We start from the raw sequence: 18,660 nt of genomic DNA on the forward strand, positions 1-18,660 counted from the left end.
GCTGCTCAGCTCAGGAGACAGGCGCCATCTACCCCCACCCCACCCTGTTCCTATTATGATTGGCGGAACGGTCCTTTGTGCACCTGATCTCCTATGTCAACGGTCTCTTCCCTTTGATTCCCTATTTCAGTCTCTGATCATTTAGATCCCTAACTCATCTATTGATTTTGTTTTTGTTTTCTTAAAAGCTTTTTGGCAATTTTGGTTGTTCAAATGTCAAACCTTCCAGGGCTTTCCCTCCTATTTGAATACACAGTTGTGAGGACTTGAGGATTCAGGAGTTAGGGCAAGGTTTGGTGTAAGGGTGCGTGTAGATGCATGTGTGTGTCTTCTTAAAGAATTCCAACCCTGATGTGTGCACACACATGCACACACACACATACACATGCATACATGCTCACACGCACGTGCTCATGCATGCACACACATACACAACGCATACACACATGCACAAGCATACATGCTCACACAGCGCATGCACACACATATATACATGTGCACACAAGTCTGGAGGTCAGTACATGCTGCATCCATACCAAGACAGTTGCTCTGCCACCTGCTGGCGTTGCAGATTCCTCTGTCCACTCCCATCTATCTCTGCACAGCCCCTCTTGCTTGCGTCTCTGACGGGCATGTGTCTCTGTGCTTCACCCAGCATTTCCCGTGACATCATGGAAGGGAAAAAGCCAGGCCAGATTCCAGCTCTCTTGCTAGTCTGCCTGTTGCATGTTCAGCCTGCTGTGTATAGACAGCAGGAGGTGCAGACAGGAACCAGACAAGGCCCCTAGAATGTTGTTGCTGAGGACATAGGTACCAGCCTTGCCTGGTCCTTCATCAGCTCAGGATTTGTTAATGATTCAGGTCTGGGAGGATCTGAGAGGGAAACAGACACAGCAGTGTGCTGGAGGTGGTACACTGAGCACCAGCCTGAGAAGAGAGGCAGTCCTGGGTCAGAGCATTGCATGTGAGAGGCCTCAGAGGGAGGGCGGGCTTGGAGGGGAACCATACTGCTTTGGCTAAGGAGAGCAAAGGAGTCTCTGGGGGTGGAGAAGGGGTTGGAAAGAATAGCTCTGAGGGGTATTCTGAGTGAGTGCTCAAAGCTGCAAGATCTGGAGCCTGGGTGCTTGGGTCAGGGCACTGCTGAGGACCAGTCCACAGCAGCCATTGCAAAGAGACCAGGAGTCAGCATGTGACCTCTACTGTGTGACCTCAGCCTTCATCCTGACATTCAAGGAGTTTGTTTATTCAGTCGGTTGGGGTGTGGGGGTACACATACTGTGGAGTTTCCATCTAAGTCAGTGCCAGAGGCTTCAAGATCACTCCCTTTTTCTGTAATTCTGTCCATCACAGCTGATTGACATTTGTGGAGATACTTTAACATGATCCTCTTGCTCTTCTTCAAACTGTTGTTGCATGCAGCTACACAGTACAGATGTACATGTGTGTGTCTGTGGGAACTGCCAGCCTGTCTTAAGCTGCAGTATACATCTGGGCAAACAAGACATCTTCCCAGGCCCAGTGTTGATGTCTCCAATCACTGCAGTGCTCTCTATGGTTTCTGACAGACACACACATGCACACAGATGCATGTACATGTATACACAGACAGAGTTAGATGCACATGTATACACACACATTCACAAGTACACACACAGAATTCCATGCACAAGTACACACATACACTCACACACAGTTGCATGCACATGCATACACACAGTGTTGCATGCACATAGACACACACATGTGCAAGTACACACACACACACAGAGTTGCATGCACATGTACACACACATGTATAAATACACATACTCATTAACACAGAGTTGTATGCAAATGATACACGCACATGCACAAATACCTGCACACAGAGTGGCATGCACATGGACACACACATGCAAACACACACTATGCATATGTGTATGTGTACATGTGCATGCAATTCTCTTTCTGTCTCTTTGTGTACATGTGCATGTGACTGTGTCCGTGTACCTGTGACTCTCTGTGTATGTATACATATGCATGCAACTCTGTGTGTGTGTGTGTGTGTGTACCCAAGATTGATGGGTGTCTTTCTTGATGGATCTATACCTTGTATCCTGAGGCAGGTTTCTCCCTAGACCACAGAGCTTCCTGATTGGGTCTAGCTAGCTGTATGCCCTGTGGCACCCTGGTCTCCGCCTCTTGTTACCATGCCAGTATGACATTGACATGGGAGCCAGGGATCCTGATCAGGTCCCCCTGCTCACACTGTAAGCGCTTCACCTCCTGAGTCGTTTTCTAGCCTGCTCTTGGTTTCTTTGTGTGTGTGTGGGGGGGGGAGGGTTGTTGTTTTGTTGTTGTTGTTGTTGTTGTTTTGTTTTGTTTTATTCAAGAAAGGGTTTCTCTGTGTAGCCCTGGCTGTCCTGGAACTCACTCTGTAGACCAGGCTGGCCTCGAACTCAGAAATCTGCCTGCCTTTGCCTCCCAGAGTGCTGGGATTAAAGGCGTGCGACACCACTGCCCGGCTCTGTTTCTGAATGAGCTGGAATGTTCCCGTGGGAGCCAGTTTGGCACAGCAGCACCCGTGCTCAGGACTCACTCTCTCTCCTCTTCCCCAGGGCACAAGAGTTGAAGGAGCACATCTTCTTCAAGGGCATTGACTGGCAGCACGTGTACTTACGGAAGGTATCTCTCCCGCCCTCTGAGCTCGCTCGCTGTGTCTCTCCACTGCTGGCTTCCTGACCCTGTCCCTCCAGAGTCCCCGCCCACGCCAATCCTGCCATGTCAACATGCTCTGCCTGGACTTAGGGACATCCATGGGGGGGGGGGCAGGGGACTCCCACAGGGGAGGCTCCTCTTCCTCATTTTCTTCATATACACCTTAGTTTCATATAGACCTAAGGAACTACATAGACCATATAGTTCCTTAGTTTTGCATCTGTGGTTCAGCCAGCTATGGGTGGAAAATATTCAGGGAAAAAAAACCCCACAGGTGTGCTGAACACATGTGGACTCCGCCCTGGTCACCAGTGTCACAACAGCCCAGGCTGAGCACTCTCTGCAGGGCATTTACACTGTCACCCAGAGATTAACGTCTACAGAGGGTGTGTTTAGGCTCTGTGCAAATCCTTGCTGCTTGCCTGTAGACCTTGTAGCCAAGCCACGGCCTGGACAAGTCCTCTGCAGGTGCTGAGGGTCAACCATATAAAATTTTTGGCGATCTCCTCTCAACAAATGAATAGAAGGCATAACACAGCAATCCTCCGGATAACTGAGATGCGTGTAGAGTCAGACTCACACGTGCAAGGAACATCTGACTGAACGTCGATGCTTGCTGGCTCCATACCACCCCTTCCTCATTTTAAAAACTAGTTATTTATTTATTTAATGCTGGAGCGGAAACCCAGGCATGTCCCCCACTAAGCACACCCTTCCCCAGGGAGCCACACCCCTTCCCTCTCTCCCTTGTTTTAAGCTCTGCTGTATTCTCTTTGGTACAGGGAACACCCTGGTTGAATTTTTAAGATGTGTTTCTGTGTGACGCCTGCTGCTGCAGAGTAATAGCCATTTCCATGGGGAGGGGGGACTGTCTGCCTACCCTGTCATGTTCCAACCCCCGGACAGCCAGCACTGATGAGGGCCGGCTTGTGGAGCTCTGGGTGGGCTGAACTTTCTGGGCATGCGCTTTCTGAAGGCCGGACTGTGTTCTTTTTATAGACTGTAGTCTTGGGCTGGGACATACAGGTTAGCTGGTAAGTGGGTCTTACCTACTCGTTGCATCTCGTAGTACCCGCCACCCCTCATCCCTCCTCGGGGAGAGGTCAACGCTGCAGATGCCTTCGATATCGGCTCGTTTGATGAAGAAGACACCAAAGGCATTAAGGTACACGCTCTTCCGGGTTTGGGGTTTCTGCTTCGAACCACTGTGTGTGGAGTTGGCTAGGGTCTAGCCTTCGCACCTGCTCAGCAAGCACACTACTGGGATGGAGCTACAGCCTCGGCCTCTGGCCTCACTCTGGAGCATAGTGGGCCTTGAACCCCAGGTTCTCCTCAGCCTTCCCAATGCTGTGGTCACAGACCACCCACTCCTCCTGCCTTGAGGAGAAGGAATCCATTTAGTTTAGCCTCAGCTGTGCCCTCTCTTTCAATCATTTCATGCTGCTAAGAGGCAGAGGGAGGGCTCAAGTCGCTATGACTGACATGCGGCATTTGCCGTGGAAATCCAACTTGAAAGTGGGAGAACATTCCACCCAGAACAGAAGAATGAGTGGCCTTCATGCTTCCAAGTCTAGGGTCTCCCTGTGTCAGGAGACCTGTGTGGACAGCAGGAGTCGCCTGTGTCAGGAGACCTGTGTGGACAGCAGGAGTCTTTGTCCTTGTCAATCAAGGATGAACTGGCTGTGGTCTTAGTATCATCCCCTGCATTCTCCAGACACTGGTGCATGACTCTGGTTTTCCAAGTGGAGACAAGACACACTCACAGGGAGTGAGTCATGAGGGGAAATTACCATCTTCAAAATCCCCAGCCAGCAGGTCACCGCCCGCCTTCCTGACAGCCTGTCATCTGCCCCTGACTCTGGTGGCTTATCCCAGACCTGGCTCTTCTCTGCTGCTTGAGTGTAATCCCTCAAGCGCAGTCACTTTCTTGACTAAAAGTGTCCCCTCCAGCAGCAGGCCGTGGTTCCGAATGTCAGCCTCACACCTGCTGCCTGGAGAGAGACCTGCAGGTGCCATGGGCGAGTCTGACCAGCTGCTGTCACAGGGACTCCCAGAGCAGGAGTGTGGGGGTGAAGTGGAGGCAGAGGCTGGAGGGAAGTGGGAGGAGCATGGGAAATGGGAGGAGCATGAAAATGGGAGGAGCCGATGCCAGAGAGAAGCAGATGTGAGCCCGAAAGCAGCTGTGCTCAGGGGAAGAGGCTGACCCCAGGAAATCACAGGGTGTTACAGGTAGACCCCCAGTACGGAGCCTGTGTTGGACAAAGAGCCCACAGCCACGTTGACGACCAACTCAGATCCACTTTTGTGAGGCTTGAATCAGTGACCTTGGGCGGCGGGAGGCCAGTGGGCTCCCCTAAGCCTCTCAAAACTGGCACGTTGGGTGTGCAGGTACCGCACATGGTAGTGCTGCAGAAAGGTCGGTCCACTTCCAGATCCATCCAAACATTTTTCCCCGTCAGATGTAAGGCTGCCTGTCAAAGGCGCTAGAGGCAAGACAGGGCTCAAAGATGATGCTTCTCGGTTGATAAGCGTGAGCCACGAGCCTCAGTTTCCTCACCAGTGTACTGGTGGTGGTTAAACCACCAGGCTTACAGTCAGTGCTTAACCAGCTAGCATCTTCTATATTGTGGGTTTGGAAAGAGCATTGTGGATGGGGGCGGGGCTGGGGGGCAGGGAGGTCAGTGTGAGCCAGAGCCACGGCCAGGGAGGGAGCTGGAAAGAACTCCATACTTTATGATTTAAAACAGCTGGAAAGATGTGGTTGCTCATTTTTGGGTGGGCTTTTTGATATTTTTTTCTTCTTAAAGGAAAATTTTCATGATCTCATAGCAACATAAATTCCCCTCTCCTAATTTATTTCTTCCTCAGTTTTTTGTTTGTTTGTTTTTTGCTTTTTAATTTGAGATATATTCCAGGCTGCCATCAAACTTGGCATGTAACCCAGGCTGGCTTTGAATGAGAAATCCCTCTTTGCTTCAGTCACAGGTGTATCCTGCCCTGCTGGTCTAGTTCATTATTAACAGCCTGGGCAAAGCACATACACGAACTTCCAAAAATTACAGGAGGTGAGACCATGTGTCTGTAAACAGTGGTGGTAGTTTTGGGAATGCATAGTATGCGTGTACACTCTGGCCAGGGACTTCCTAGGCTCTGCCACCCTAGGGGTGCCCAGAGAGCACATACATACATACAGACGTGTACACAGGCATGTGCACATATATGCATGTATACACACAAACATGTACATAGGCATGCACAGATACATGCATGCACACACAAACAGGTATACATACATATGTACATATACATGTCTTCTCACAAATGTATACATGCATGCATACACAAATAGGTATGCATACATATATACACATATGTATGTTCCCATAAACATGTGTACGTACCTGCATGCACACACAAACATGTATATATGGATTACATACATATGCATATACATACATACATACATACATACATACCCATGCCTCTTGTCATGCTTAGAACAAATGAGGACTTCTGCTCTGGGCTTAATTTGGTCATTCGAATGGATGTGGGGTAAGTTCTGCTCCCTTCAGAAGCTCAGCCTCCCCTTTGCCTTCTAAACAGCCTGCCTGCTGCTCTCCCAGTCAGTCTTCTGTCTCCCAGATGCAGGAGGAGGACTGGTCTCAGAATGGTTGTTCCAGCAGATGCAGTTCCCATTACCAGGGTTTGAGCTGTAAAGTCACTGAATTCTCCTGGCTTCCCAGTGAAGCCTGCTTCAGAGGGTGGGACAGAGACCTTCGAGTGACTTCAGCTCTTGGAGGCCAAGCGCCTGCACTCTGTGACACTGGTATTTAAACAGCCATTCACGTGCTGGGTGAGTTGGGTTTGTGAGATACTGGCAGAGCCATCCTACAGCAAGCTTTCCCTCCTTTTCAGATTGTTTGAGGAGGCTGGTCAGCCAGCCTGACTTTTCTCCCTTATCAAGATTCTGAACACTATGCAGACCCACGTCCCCATTTTTACAAATACAGAACCTACAGCTGAAAGTCTACTTGGCTATCAAAATCTATTATTATTTCTAAATAAAGCCAGCATGTGGGGCTGGGAAGTTATGCAGTCAGCAACATGCTTTCTGTACATGAGCATCTGAGTTCAGAGCTCGAGCACATGTGTAAGACTTTGGTGTGCTGGTGCATACTTGTTACATAGCACTGGGGAGTCGGGGAGGCAGAGACAAGAGGAAGTCTGGGTTTTGCTAACCAGCTGGTTAACTCAGTTGCTACTCACCCAGATTCAGCAAGAGATTCTGTTCTCTATATAAATAGGTAAAAAAACATGGAAGACACCAGTGCCAATCTCTGGCCTATACACACACACACATAGATACATACACTCATGTGCATGTACACCTACACACATTCTCATCCATGTGCACATGCACAACACAATATACTCACATATATACACATGTACATGCACACACTTGCACACATACATGCACAGATATACATATATATGCACATACACACATTCTCACACATTTACACACATATATTCTCATGCACATGCATACATATATGTGTACATACACATACATACACATGTACTTCCATATACATTTACACACACTGGAATAGATATACCACATACACATACAAACAAAAATTAAAAAAAAAATTTAAATCAGCATATGTTCATTTTCATTGGCAAAAATACTTGATGCTATTGAAGGCCAGGCCTGGGCTGCATGGCTGGGAGCCATGGTGAAGCCTTCCGTGAATGTGGTCATGGTGGGGTCCTGTGGCCATGGTGCTGGCTGCCCTGCATCTGGGAAGATACTAGAGCATAGCCTCTTCTTTCCTTACACATCCAGCTGTTGGACTGTGACCAGGACCTCTATAAGAACTTCCCGCTGGTGATCTCTGAGCGCTGGCAGCAGGAAGTGGTGGAGACCATCTACGATGCTGTCAATGCTGACACCGATAAAATCGAGGCCAGGAAGAAGGCTAAAAATAAACAGCTTGGTCAAGAGGAAGGTAAAATGCTGTGTCGCCCCTGTCATTCCTGGCAGAGGAAAGAACACACCCAGCTTGGGTTTTATGTGGATTGGAGTCAATAGGTGGATGGAAGTGCCCACTGAGGGAGACAGTGCTGTCTCAGTTCCGGGGTACCCCCCGCCCTGGAACCTTGGGAGCAGGCTTAAAAATTTAGTCCTTGGAGATAGTGCATCGCATCACAGAGTCAGGAACAGATCTGTGGAGATTCCAAAAGCCTTTGTGACAGGAGCGTACAGTGCAGGCACCAGTTGGTGTCCAGGACAAACATAGTAACAAGTGCATTTAAGTCTGCTCGGGAATGCAAGCCTGTGTCAGAAGGACAGCTCTGTGCACCCCAACCCCTGCCTGTCTCTGCTGTCCTTTGCTTTCTCTCCATCTCGGGGGACACGTGGGTCTCAACCTCTTGAGGGTGATCGGACTCTCTCCAGAGAGTAAGCTCCCAGGGGTGGGTGAGTTTTATCTCTTTTTATTTATTATTCCTGGCACCCACAAAGCATAGCCCTATGCCTAGCCCCTGTGGCACCATGGTCATATCAATGGTTGAGTGAGTGATTTTAATAAACCACCAAGGCTTTGATTAATGTTTTCCTTAAAGAATGCACCAACTTAGAGACACAGTCAGTGCCCAGCGTTGGTCTGGGCTGCTTCAGCGAGCTGAGGGTGAGTCTGCTGTGGCTGCTACCTTAACCTTGAAGAGAAAAGGTCTGGCTTCAGAACAATTCACAGGATGAAAGTGGATGGAGGGAAAGGCCCCTCCAGTAGCAATGAGACTTTGGAGAGATTTCACAATTAAACAGTCTCTGTTATTTAGTAGTTATTATTATACATATAGGTTAAAAAAAAAAGATGGATTGGGGACAAACCCTGTCAGAATTCTCAGTCGGTATTGCAGATTCAATACCAAGAGCCTGGGGCCTTCTGAACTCCCAGGTCCTATGGGTCCAAAAACTGAGATAATGGTGTTCAAAATGAGTTACTCTGTAGACCTGTGTAGGTTCTCCAGTCCCAGTGTTCAAAATGAGTTACTTTGTAGAGACCTGTGCAGGTTCTCCAGCCCCAGAGCCTGTTTTAGTGGCCCTAAAGTAACATTCTGTCCTTACCCTCAGATGAGTTACTTTGTAGAGACCCCTGCCCATTCTACAGGCCAAGAGCCTGTTTTAGTGGCACTAAAGCAACATTGTATCCTTACCCTCAGATGAGTTACTTTGTAGAGACCCCTGCCCATTCTCCAGCCCCAGAGCCTGTTTTAGTGGCACTAAAGCAACATTGTATCCTTACCCTCAGATTATGCGATGGGGAAGGACTGCATCATGCACGGGTACATGCTGAAGCTGGGGAACCCCTTTCTCACGCAGTGGCAAAGACGTTATTTTTACCTGTTCCCCAACAGACTGGAATGGAGAGGAGAGGGCGAGTCTCGGGTAAGTCCCAGGGGTGGGCCCTGCACAGCCTTGGCGTGCAGCAACTCCCTCATACTGCTTTATATCCAACGTCTCCTAATGTCAGAGAAACAAGGGTTGCTGGCATCTAAGTTGAGTCCCTTCTTAGAATAAGATGCAGGTGTCATTTGAAAGACTGAGTCCAAGTCTGGCAGCCTTGGGGGGGGGGGCGGGGAAGAGTGCAAATGGAGGCTGGAGGGAGGAATGGGTGTCCTATCTATGAAGCTGGAAACACAGAAAGTCTCAGAGCTCCCATGATTACTGTACTTATCCAAGGCTAGGGACTGTAAACAAACTCACTGGTTTAGTGGTTTCCAGGGTCTAACACTGGATTCATTGGGAGGAATCTAGGGTAGCCAAGGTCACAGCCAGCACTGTGGGTGGGGAGGGATGCAGACTCAGGTCAGCCTGTGCTCTCTCAGTCTCTCCTCAGGTCAGATTACACGAAGTGTCACCAGTGGGCTCTATGTAGGGTGGCTAGGACACCAACCCATGCAGTCTGCACCCTGCTGGAAATCTGTAGGCAAATTCCACCGTCCCTCGGAACCTTTCTCAAGTTATTGTTAGCAAAGGTAGTCAGGCTGTTTTATTAAACAGTCACCATGTGAGAGGCCTGAGAAGGAGTCCCCCTGGGTGGATGGTGCAGGGAGGAGGGGCGGGGTTCCATGCTGTGAGTGTAGGTGTGGTACCAGGGTCAGGACATGGTTTGTACATATTGGCAAGCTGGACTGAGGCTCAGCAGTGCTCTAGTCCATGCAACCAAGCAGGATAAAACTCCTTTATCCTGACTTGGAGCCATGGTTTTTGATAACTGCTGGTGAATCCAGGGTAATTGTGAATGGTGGCGACGGCGTGTGGCCACCTCCCTGCTGTACCAGGAGGCCCTGTGAAATTAAAGTCGGGTGTCTTGTGGGTGCCCCACGATGCAGCTCCACACTGGCAGGTGTTGAAGGGTTTCCCTCCAGCCTGAGCAGGCAGTATTCTACAAGCCTCACGGAGGAGGGCACAACAAAACTGTCTCTTGTAATGGAGTCTGCATGTCCCTTGCTGTCTCTCTCACTGTCTCTGTCTCTGGTCTGTCTTTCTGTCTATCTCTCTGTCTCTCTCTGCTTCTTTGTCTGTTTTTCTGTCTTTCTTTGTCTCTGTCTCTCTGCCTTTTTCTGTCTCTCTGTCTCAGCCTCTCTCTCTTGCATCTGTGCATCTCTCACTGTCTCTGTCTTTCTGTCTCTCTGTCTCTCTCTACCTCTTTGTCTCTGTCTGTCTTTGTATCTCTGTCTCTGTCTATTTCTGTCTGTCTCAGTCACTCTTTTGTCTCTGTGCTTCTCTCACTGTCTCTCTGTCTCTGTATGCTATCTGTCTTTCTGTCTGTCTCTCTGTTTCTGTCTCTTTCTGCCTTTGCCTCTTTGTCTCTGTCTCTGTTTCTGTCTCTCTGTCTCTCTCTGCTGCTATGTCTCTGTCCCTGTCTCTCTTTGTCGGTCCCTCTCTTGCTCCATTCACAGTTCTGTGTGAAGCTGGGCAGTCTCTGAGGTAGACCTGTCAGAATGAACAGAGGCATAGAGAGCATGGGAGGTTCTTACAATGCTTATTCACTGCAGATTTTTCTAGAATTTATGTAAAATATAAACAACCAACCCTCACAACCCCTGTGAGGAAGACAGTGCATGGTGGCCCCCTGTGGAGCCATCCCAGTAGATTCCTGTGAGAATCCTATAAGGATGTCACTTGCATTTAGGTCTTTTGGACATGGATCAAGATAGCCATAGTGTCTTAGCCCATCTCCCTGCCCCAGCTGTCACCTACCATGCTCACTGTTCTGATAATGGCTGGACAGTGGCAGATGCTCCTGTGACCTGTGACATGGTCCTGCACATTCACAGTTGGCCAGACTGACACTCATCTACAATGCCCGGCCGTGGGCCCTCACAGAAGTGTGGCTTTCCTGGTGTTTCATTTTGAACTTTTTTTTTTTAAGATTTATTTATTATATATAAGTACACTGTAGCTGTCTTCAGACACTCTAGAAAAGGGAGTCAGATCTCATTACAGATGGTTGTGAGCCACCATGTGGTTGCGGGGATTTGAACTCAGAACCTTCAGGAAGAGCAGTTGGTGCTCTTAGCCACGGAGCCATCTCTCCTGCTCCTTGAACTTGTTTTTTATGTCATTGTGGCCATTCTCCTTATCTGTAGACTATTGGGCAAGAAAGAAAAAGTAATGCCATTTGCTTTTGAAAATTCACTCTTTGATCTATCCCAAGAGCTCACCAAATACCAAAGTAACCGTTGACTATTTGTGTTTAGCAAAATCTCCTGACCATGGAACAGATCACGTCTGTGGAGGAGACCCAGATTAAAGACAGGAAGTGCATTTTACTCAGGATAAAGGGAGGGAAGCAATTTGTCTTGCAATGCGAGGTAAGGCTGTTTAATGAATTCATTCACATCCCAAATGCTGTCCCCCAGACCCCCTTACAGGGTTCCCCCCCATCCCCTTGCCCCTTCACTTCTGAGAGGATGTCTCCCCCCCACCCTGGTGCATCAAGTCTCTGCAGGATTATTCGATGTAAGTTCTTATTGACATCCTCTGGCCATGGCTCTGGCCACTGTCCCCAAGCTTCCCCTTGTCTCTCTCACAGGTGTACTGAGGCATGTACACACCACATGTTTACATAGAGCAGAGGCAGAGAAGCCTGTAGAACGATGTCTCCCTTTAGCCTGTTGTTGAGACGGGGTCTTGCTATGTAGTCCCGGATGGCCAGGAACTGCGGTCTCTCCTGACTTAGCTTCCCCTGCACTGATCACCCTCCCTAAGTAACTGTAACCGTCTTAGACCTGTGAGAGGTCATTTCAAAGTATCAGATCCCCTGCCACAACTATTACTCTATAGGCTGTGGTTTTAGGACCCAGAGAAAAAATCTCCAACTAGATTAAGACAGTAGATACAGTGAGGAACTCCACTGGAAGAGCTCAGAGCTGTCTGTCCCTCAGTCTCACCAGGTTCCAGGGGACCTGAAGGTAGGGGTCAGGCTTCAGTGCAGGCAGCATGTGTCCAGTGTCAGACTCCATTTGTAGACACTGTTGGCAGCTGAGCAGTCACACCCCAATTCTCACCTCCATCTCTGTGCAGAGTGACCCCGAGTTTGCACAGTGGCTGAAGGAGCTGACGTGCACCTTCAATGAGGCCCAGAGACTGCTGCGCCGTGCCCCCAAGTTCCTCAACAAACCGCGTGCCACCATTCTGGAGTTCTCCAAGCCACCGCTGTGTCACAGAAATAGCAGTGGCCTCTGAACCACAGAGCAAGCAGGGCCTGAAGGAGGGCATCCCCCACCCCCGGCTCTTCAGCCCAGGAGTGAAGTGGAGCCATGGGGAATCATGCGGGGCTGACACACAGTGGTTCTGGGCACTGGACTGTTCCAGGCGGAGGAGGCCCATGACACCAGGGCGGCCCTTTGGGAGCTGGGACATCCTCGGAGCCAGCCTATCCACACTCAAATTACCGAAGAAGCAGGGGCGTTTTTCTGTGCACCCTCTCACTTTGCTATCCACAGACCCGGAACGCTCAAGCTTTTACGTCTGGTATAGCTGGGGTGGGAGCGCAGTCTCTGGGACTATGGTCGCCTGTCCTAGGCCTGCCCCAGGTGAGGGGGCTGAGGCTCCAGATCTTGATAGAGGGTCACTGTAGGTCAGAGCTGACTCCTTGCTGTCCCTGAAATGATGAGGTGACCCTGGGCATCACGTGCACTTCCTGCCTCTGATGGCTTCTTTCCAGAGATGCCAGTCAGAGGGAAGAGGAGGGATGTCTCCTCTAGGAAACTCCATGGCATCCATCATGGCCATTTCTGGTGGACACAATCAGGACTTCAAGCAGGACATAGGTAACCCACCAGACAGTGCCCCCCCCCCATGCATGGCATGCATGAACTCGGGGTCACCATTGATGGTTAGATCTGTGACAGATTTTCCTGCTTCCCCTGTTTGTCCTGGCGAGCATCTGAGGATGTATCCAAGAGTATAATTTCCAATGATCTCACACTGGTGGGTGACAATGTTCAGGGGTCCCCTGTGCACCCTGGCATGCCCCACACCCTCTGTCACTTATGCACTGTGTGCTGGGTTATTCTGACAGGGGCAGCAGTTTGCCCAGCTCCCCTTACCCTTAAAGGTGGTTTTCTCTGCTGCTGCCCTGAATAAATGCTGGGGGCCCCATGTCACCACACGGAGAATTCCTGCAAGGTCTCTGAGGTCTTGTCCAGCTCCCTGGAGGTGGTGGTACTGGGTCTCTAGATGAACTCCCGAGCACATAAAGAAACCTGACAGCAGAATTCTTTGCATTCTGTCCTGGATCTTCCTGACAGTTCCCAGTGTGTATTATGTTCCTGTGCTGGGGAAAATATGATGTTTATTTATTTGTATCTATGGTTTTTAATTGCGATTACCTTTTGAGAGTTTGGAAGATAATTTACCGAGAGGCCCCTTACTCTGCAGGTGCACACGGGACCTAGGAGAGCCCGTGCCTGTCTCACTGCACACGCATTCAGGGTTCAAGGTCACAAACAGTGCCACTGCTCATTGCCTCCATGGTGAGAATGTGGCATCACCTGGTACGGACACCCTGCTTGCTTAAAAGACTAATATTCAGACTATGTTACACACACACACACACACACACACACACAGTTAAGTACTGTGGTTACTGTGTAGGCATGGTTAGAATGGACAGCTCACACATGCTCAATCAGACCTGTAGGGGTAAGGGCTGTATCTCTGGCCTCTTTAGGGCATATAGAGCCCCACCCCCACCCTTCCACATTGAGAGGGGGCTTGACCCCAGCAGGTCTTAGGCTAGCCATAACAATCTCTGATGGGGTTGTAGCTTTTCCAAAGCCTTTTAAGATGGCACAGGACCATAATAGCATCCTGCACCTGCACAAAAATCACACCAGACGGTCACAGATATCATGTGTTATTTTGGCCGAGGTTAATTTTAAGGCTCCTTCCCTTTTAGAAAAAGAAGTGAGTGTGGGTGTGTGGGGTCTCCTATGAGTTCTCCTGCCTCAGACTCTAAATAAAACATTTTGTCCCCTTGACCCCATTTCCCTCAAGGACAGGAAAGAGGGGGGGCAGATGGCCCCTGGCAGAGTCCTAGAGATTCACATGGGCTGGTGGTGGATCTGTTAAGGCCATCTCAGAGGCCATGTTTCTACCCCAGCATGTGGCTAGGGTGTGTCCTAGGCCCATAGGGTAGAAGGAGAAGCCAGCGGATGGCTGTTTGAGAGTTCTTAGCACGCGGGCAAGTCCCTAGATGCCTCTTGTACTCAGACCATTGACAGGACGAGCCGTGCGTTCTGTTTCTGGACTGGAGCACTTACCTTGGTGGAGGATGACCCATGTGATGCTGGTTTTATACAATTATGCTCTACATAGCCGCGGTTTCATAAAGCAAGAATCAAGGCACAAAGCCCAAGGATATTAGATTATTTTAAAACCGCTATGTGACACATACCAAAATTAAAACCTTTGGCAAGCCCCAGTTTGTTTATTATTTATTTTAATTTAAACTACCCTCTTGTCCCTGGGGCACCCTGCTTTTCCTCTGGGTCGTAATTAAATGTTATTTTAAAAAAAAATGTGGAAATTGTCACACTGTAGTGGTCGACAGAGGAACCTGCCTTGCTGTTGATACAAGAGTGTGCACATTGATGGGCCCATTGGCTGACATTACAAACTGTATGTGTAAAACCAGCCATGAAGGACGGATGATGGCCTTTGGGGGAGTGATGCTGCAGCCTCACAAGCCCAGCCCTGATTGGCAGAGGCAGGAGGCTTATGAGTTTGCGGCTAGCATGAGCTACACAGCAAGTCTCTGCTTTCAGAACACCAAGGGTTACAGCAGCAGCTCTTGGCCAAGGTCTTGCCTTGTGTGTCCAAGGCTCTGGTTTTAATCTCCAGAGAGGGTGGACAATGGGCAGCAGACTGTTAGCCAACTAATAAGATTTAGCTCCAGTGGTCGCCTTGACCTTGGCTATGTGTCTGTGAGAAGCAGCTGATCTGAGGCCCCACCAGCCAGAATAGTTCGCCCGTGGGCAGTGTGGCAGAGGGGCAGAGGTCCTCAGGACAGGAACTCATCGGTTCAGTGGTAGGGTAAGGACAGAGGGAGACAGCTTGGTTGGCTGACGGAGGCCACACACTTGGCATGATGACCCACCAAGGACGGGATGAGGGAAGCTCAAGGGACATGCCCTCCCTCAGGATCCCCCCTCTCCCAGGGGGTTTTGCACTGATTTTTCATTCCTGAGGCCAAGTTGCTCCCATCATGAAGGTGGCCAGACATTGCTGGAAGGTCCATCCCAGACACTGAGCCTGTCACCTACACTGTGGCTGCATAGCCCAGGCAGTGGGAAGCAGTGACCTAGTCGCTGAGCTGCGGAGGGGCGTGTTGTCCAACTTAGATCCGGTGACCCCCAGAATGACACCCCAGCCTTCCTACAGGTTTGACTCCATTTCTGCTTGGAACTTTCATAATTTAAATTTAAAAAGAAATCTTTTCTTTCCTTGAGTGAGGTTTACTCGAAAGTCTCAGTTGCTTAATAGGATTGCTTGCTTTAACCTCACTGGTTGGTTCAGGTCTCTTTTCCTTTGTTTATTGCTATGGGAACGAAGAATAGTCGAAAGCCTCTTCTCCTCAGTCCTTGGTGGACATTAGCATGTCCTCTGTTGGTTCCCTTTGTCTACTTAGAAGAGTAAGAACACAGCACAGCAGCTCAGATCCGCAGACACTGAGACAGGAGGATGACAAGTCCCAGAACACCCTGGGCTGGGGGAAACCCTGCCTTAGAAACAAACTAAAGAACTGAGCTGTTTCCTGACGCAAAACGTGTTATGGCTCCTACAAGCAGCCAGGAGATGTCATGCTTCCGAGATATAGGAACCCACACATTTTAAATGGCCTTTAATTAAGAAGCAGCCACAGAGACTGGGTTCAAAGTGTTTGCCTTTCGTGAAGCAAAGACTTCCTTACAGCTGATTCAAATCCGTAGCCTAGAGTTAGGTTTCCAGTATCTAATAGTCTGAGTCCTTCCTGCATCCCTTTTAATTTCACCCTAGACATAAAACATCTTTGACAGCAGTTTGGGGATGGAACCATCATTCTGATTATCAACTGTGATTTCCACCCCCATTTCCTTGAATTTTTACCTACCCTGTGGTTATATGCATCGTATGTGGTTTATAAACTCAACACTGGCTTGTTTTTTTTTTTTCAGTTCTGTTATTAAATTATATTTTTCTATGTTTTAAGTAATAGCAGATCTGGCTTCTTCTGGTAACAGAGACGGATGGACCTGTAACTAGGAGACAAGAGTTCTATTTTAGCACAAAAGCATTTTATATTATTTATTGAATCCGTACATGCGTTCCCATGGAAACCATCTGTATTTCTGCTTCTTGTGATCTGTATAGTTTGTTATTTAAAGAGAGACAGCAGCCTTTTGTGTTGCAGAAACAATAAAACGGAGCTCCTGTGAGTGGTGGCTCGAGGCTGACGTCTCATTTCCCTCACGTGGACTACCCTGAACCAAGGCACGCGCGTGGCTTTTGTAACGTGTTGCAGGTGGGCTGCTGCAAATTGATCTTTTCTACCTCATTGACAGCCATCAAGGGTGCTGCACCCTGAGCTGGCCACCGTGCACTTTGGAGAATGACCTTCGGAGTCAGTCCCTCAGGATGCTGATCTAGATTTAAAGCCAAATAGCTCCCTTCCCTGGCCAGCATGGCCTTGTGGGAGCGAGGGATGCCAGCGAGCCTCCGCATATCCCATCTGTGCTGTCACCGTCAGTCTTACTGGTCCCCATGTTCAGTAGCCACACCAGCACAGCCCTCTCTCCCTCTCCTTTATCCATGACAAGTTGGGTTTTAAAACTACTCCAAGGAAAAGCTGGTTTAAATGTGCCTTTGACTCCTTTCTATTCAGAACAGTTTGGAAAAAACGGGATCATAGTGGCAAACACTCACACCCAGGAACGAGCCTGACAGGTGCTGTGTTTTAGTTTAAATGGACCATGTAAATGCCAACAATGGTCAGCTGTGGACGGGAAGTACAAGGACCTAGTAGTTGCTCAGTCCCATGAGGCTGGTTCACCTGGTCTTCTGTAGATGTAAATTCCAACAGATGTGCTGGCAGGTAAGCACAAGCAGGTGAAGAAGACTGAGTCTTCCTTCTTCCTGCGACCAATATAGGCCTCCAGCAGAAGGTGTGGCCCAGATTAGAGGTGTACCACCTTGCCTGGATCTGGGATTTGCTTTGTCCCAGGCTGACCTTGAACTCTGAGATCTCCTGGCCTCAGTCCCCTGGGATTCAAGGCATGTGGCACCTTCCCTGGGCCTAAGCTTTTCATGGCCACTATGCCTCAAGACCTCCATGCCAAGATCCAGGTGAGAAACTTGCGTCTTTCAGCCTCAAGATCTGGATCACAGGTGAGCCCTCCAATCTGGATTGTAGTTCATTCCAGATAGTCAAGTTGGCAAGCAGGAATAACCATGATGGCTCCCTGACAACATCTCAGGAGCAGGTAAGGCAGTTTCCACGTGGGATCATATGTTACTCTAAGCCTCTGCTCATTGGCCCTGGGTAGAGCATCACAGTCTGTATCATCACCAGTCCTGTGTGAGGTACATACAGTCGGTCCACATCACCAATCCCTGGCCATGGGTGTGGTACACACAGTCAGTCCACATCACCAATCCCTGGCCATGGGTGTGGTACACACAGTCAGTCCACATCACCAATCCCTGGCCCTGGGTGTGGTACCACAGTCAGTCCACATCACCAATCCCTGGCCATGGGTGTGGTACCACAGTCTGTCCATATCATCCTGTGGTATAGTTCTGCAACAGCCCAACTGGTTTTCTATGTAGGAAAATTGCTCCCATCAACCACGCTAAAAAGGATCTGTATAAAAGATGCCTAATCAGACATGCTGACCCCTGCCTGTCAGTGAAGACTGTAGTATTGGTGACTCAATGTAAAGGATCCTGACTTTGGGTGAAATTGATATGGGATGATTCTGTGATGATGAAGGAGTGGAAAGGCATTGCTGCTGATTCCGTTGGTCTCCTAGCACAGCTGCTTGCTCAGGCTCAGGGTTTTGGAGCCTCCCAAACCTTCCAAGATGTGGCTCTAGGTCAACATGAAGAGTTCCATCCTGCCAGCAGCATGTGGAAAACTGTGGCACACCCCCAGTCTGCTTACAGGATGACTTGGGTTCCCTTCTTGTAGTGGCTATTACCGGTTGTCAACTTGACTATATCTGGAATGAATTCTGACCTGGATCTTGGCTTAGAGATCTTGAGGCATGGTGGCCATAAATCCCAGAAGGTTATGACTGGGAGATCTCTGAATTCAAGGTCATCTGGGACAAAGAAAGTCCCAGATCCAGGCGTGCTGGCACACACCTTTAATCTGGGCCACACCTTCTCTTGGAGACCTTCAT

General features: G+C 49.2%; 1 protein-coding gene across 2 annotated transcripts in view; it reads left to right on the plus strand.

Annotated features, from left to right (window-relative positions):
* Grk3 (G protein-coupled receptor kinase 3) overlaps positions 1–16,695 on the plus strand; it is a 101,407-nt gene extending 84,712 nt beyond the window's left edge. For both annotated transcript variants that reach the window (XM_052168950.1, XM_052168951.1), the window contains 6 exons: positions 2,598–2,664; positions 3,767–3,862; positions 7,550–7,712; positions 9,018–9,154; positions 11,473–11,586; positions 12,299–16,695. In XM_052168950.1, the coding sequence (XP_052024910.1) occupies positions 2,598–2,664; positions 3,767–3,862; positions 7,550–7,712; positions 9,018–9,154; positions 11,473–11,586; positions 12,299–12,460 (739 nt within the window). In that variant the 3' untranslated portion in view covers positions 12,461–16,695. The remainder of the gene's footprint in view (positions 1–2,597; positions 2,665–3,766; positions 3,863–7,549; positions 7,713–9,017; positions 9,155–11,472; positions 11,587–12,298) is intronic.
* Positions 16,696–18,660: the final 1,965 nt, after the last annotated feature.

The sequence above is a fragment of the Apodemus sylvaticus genome, chromosome 22 (genome assembly GCF_947179515.1).
Source record: "Apodemus sylvaticus chromosome 22, mApoSyl1.1, whole genome shotgun sequence".
Taxonomy (NCBI): domain Eukaryota; kingdom Metazoa; phylum Chordata; class Mammalia; order Rodentia; family Muridae; genus Apodemus; species Apodemus sylvaticus.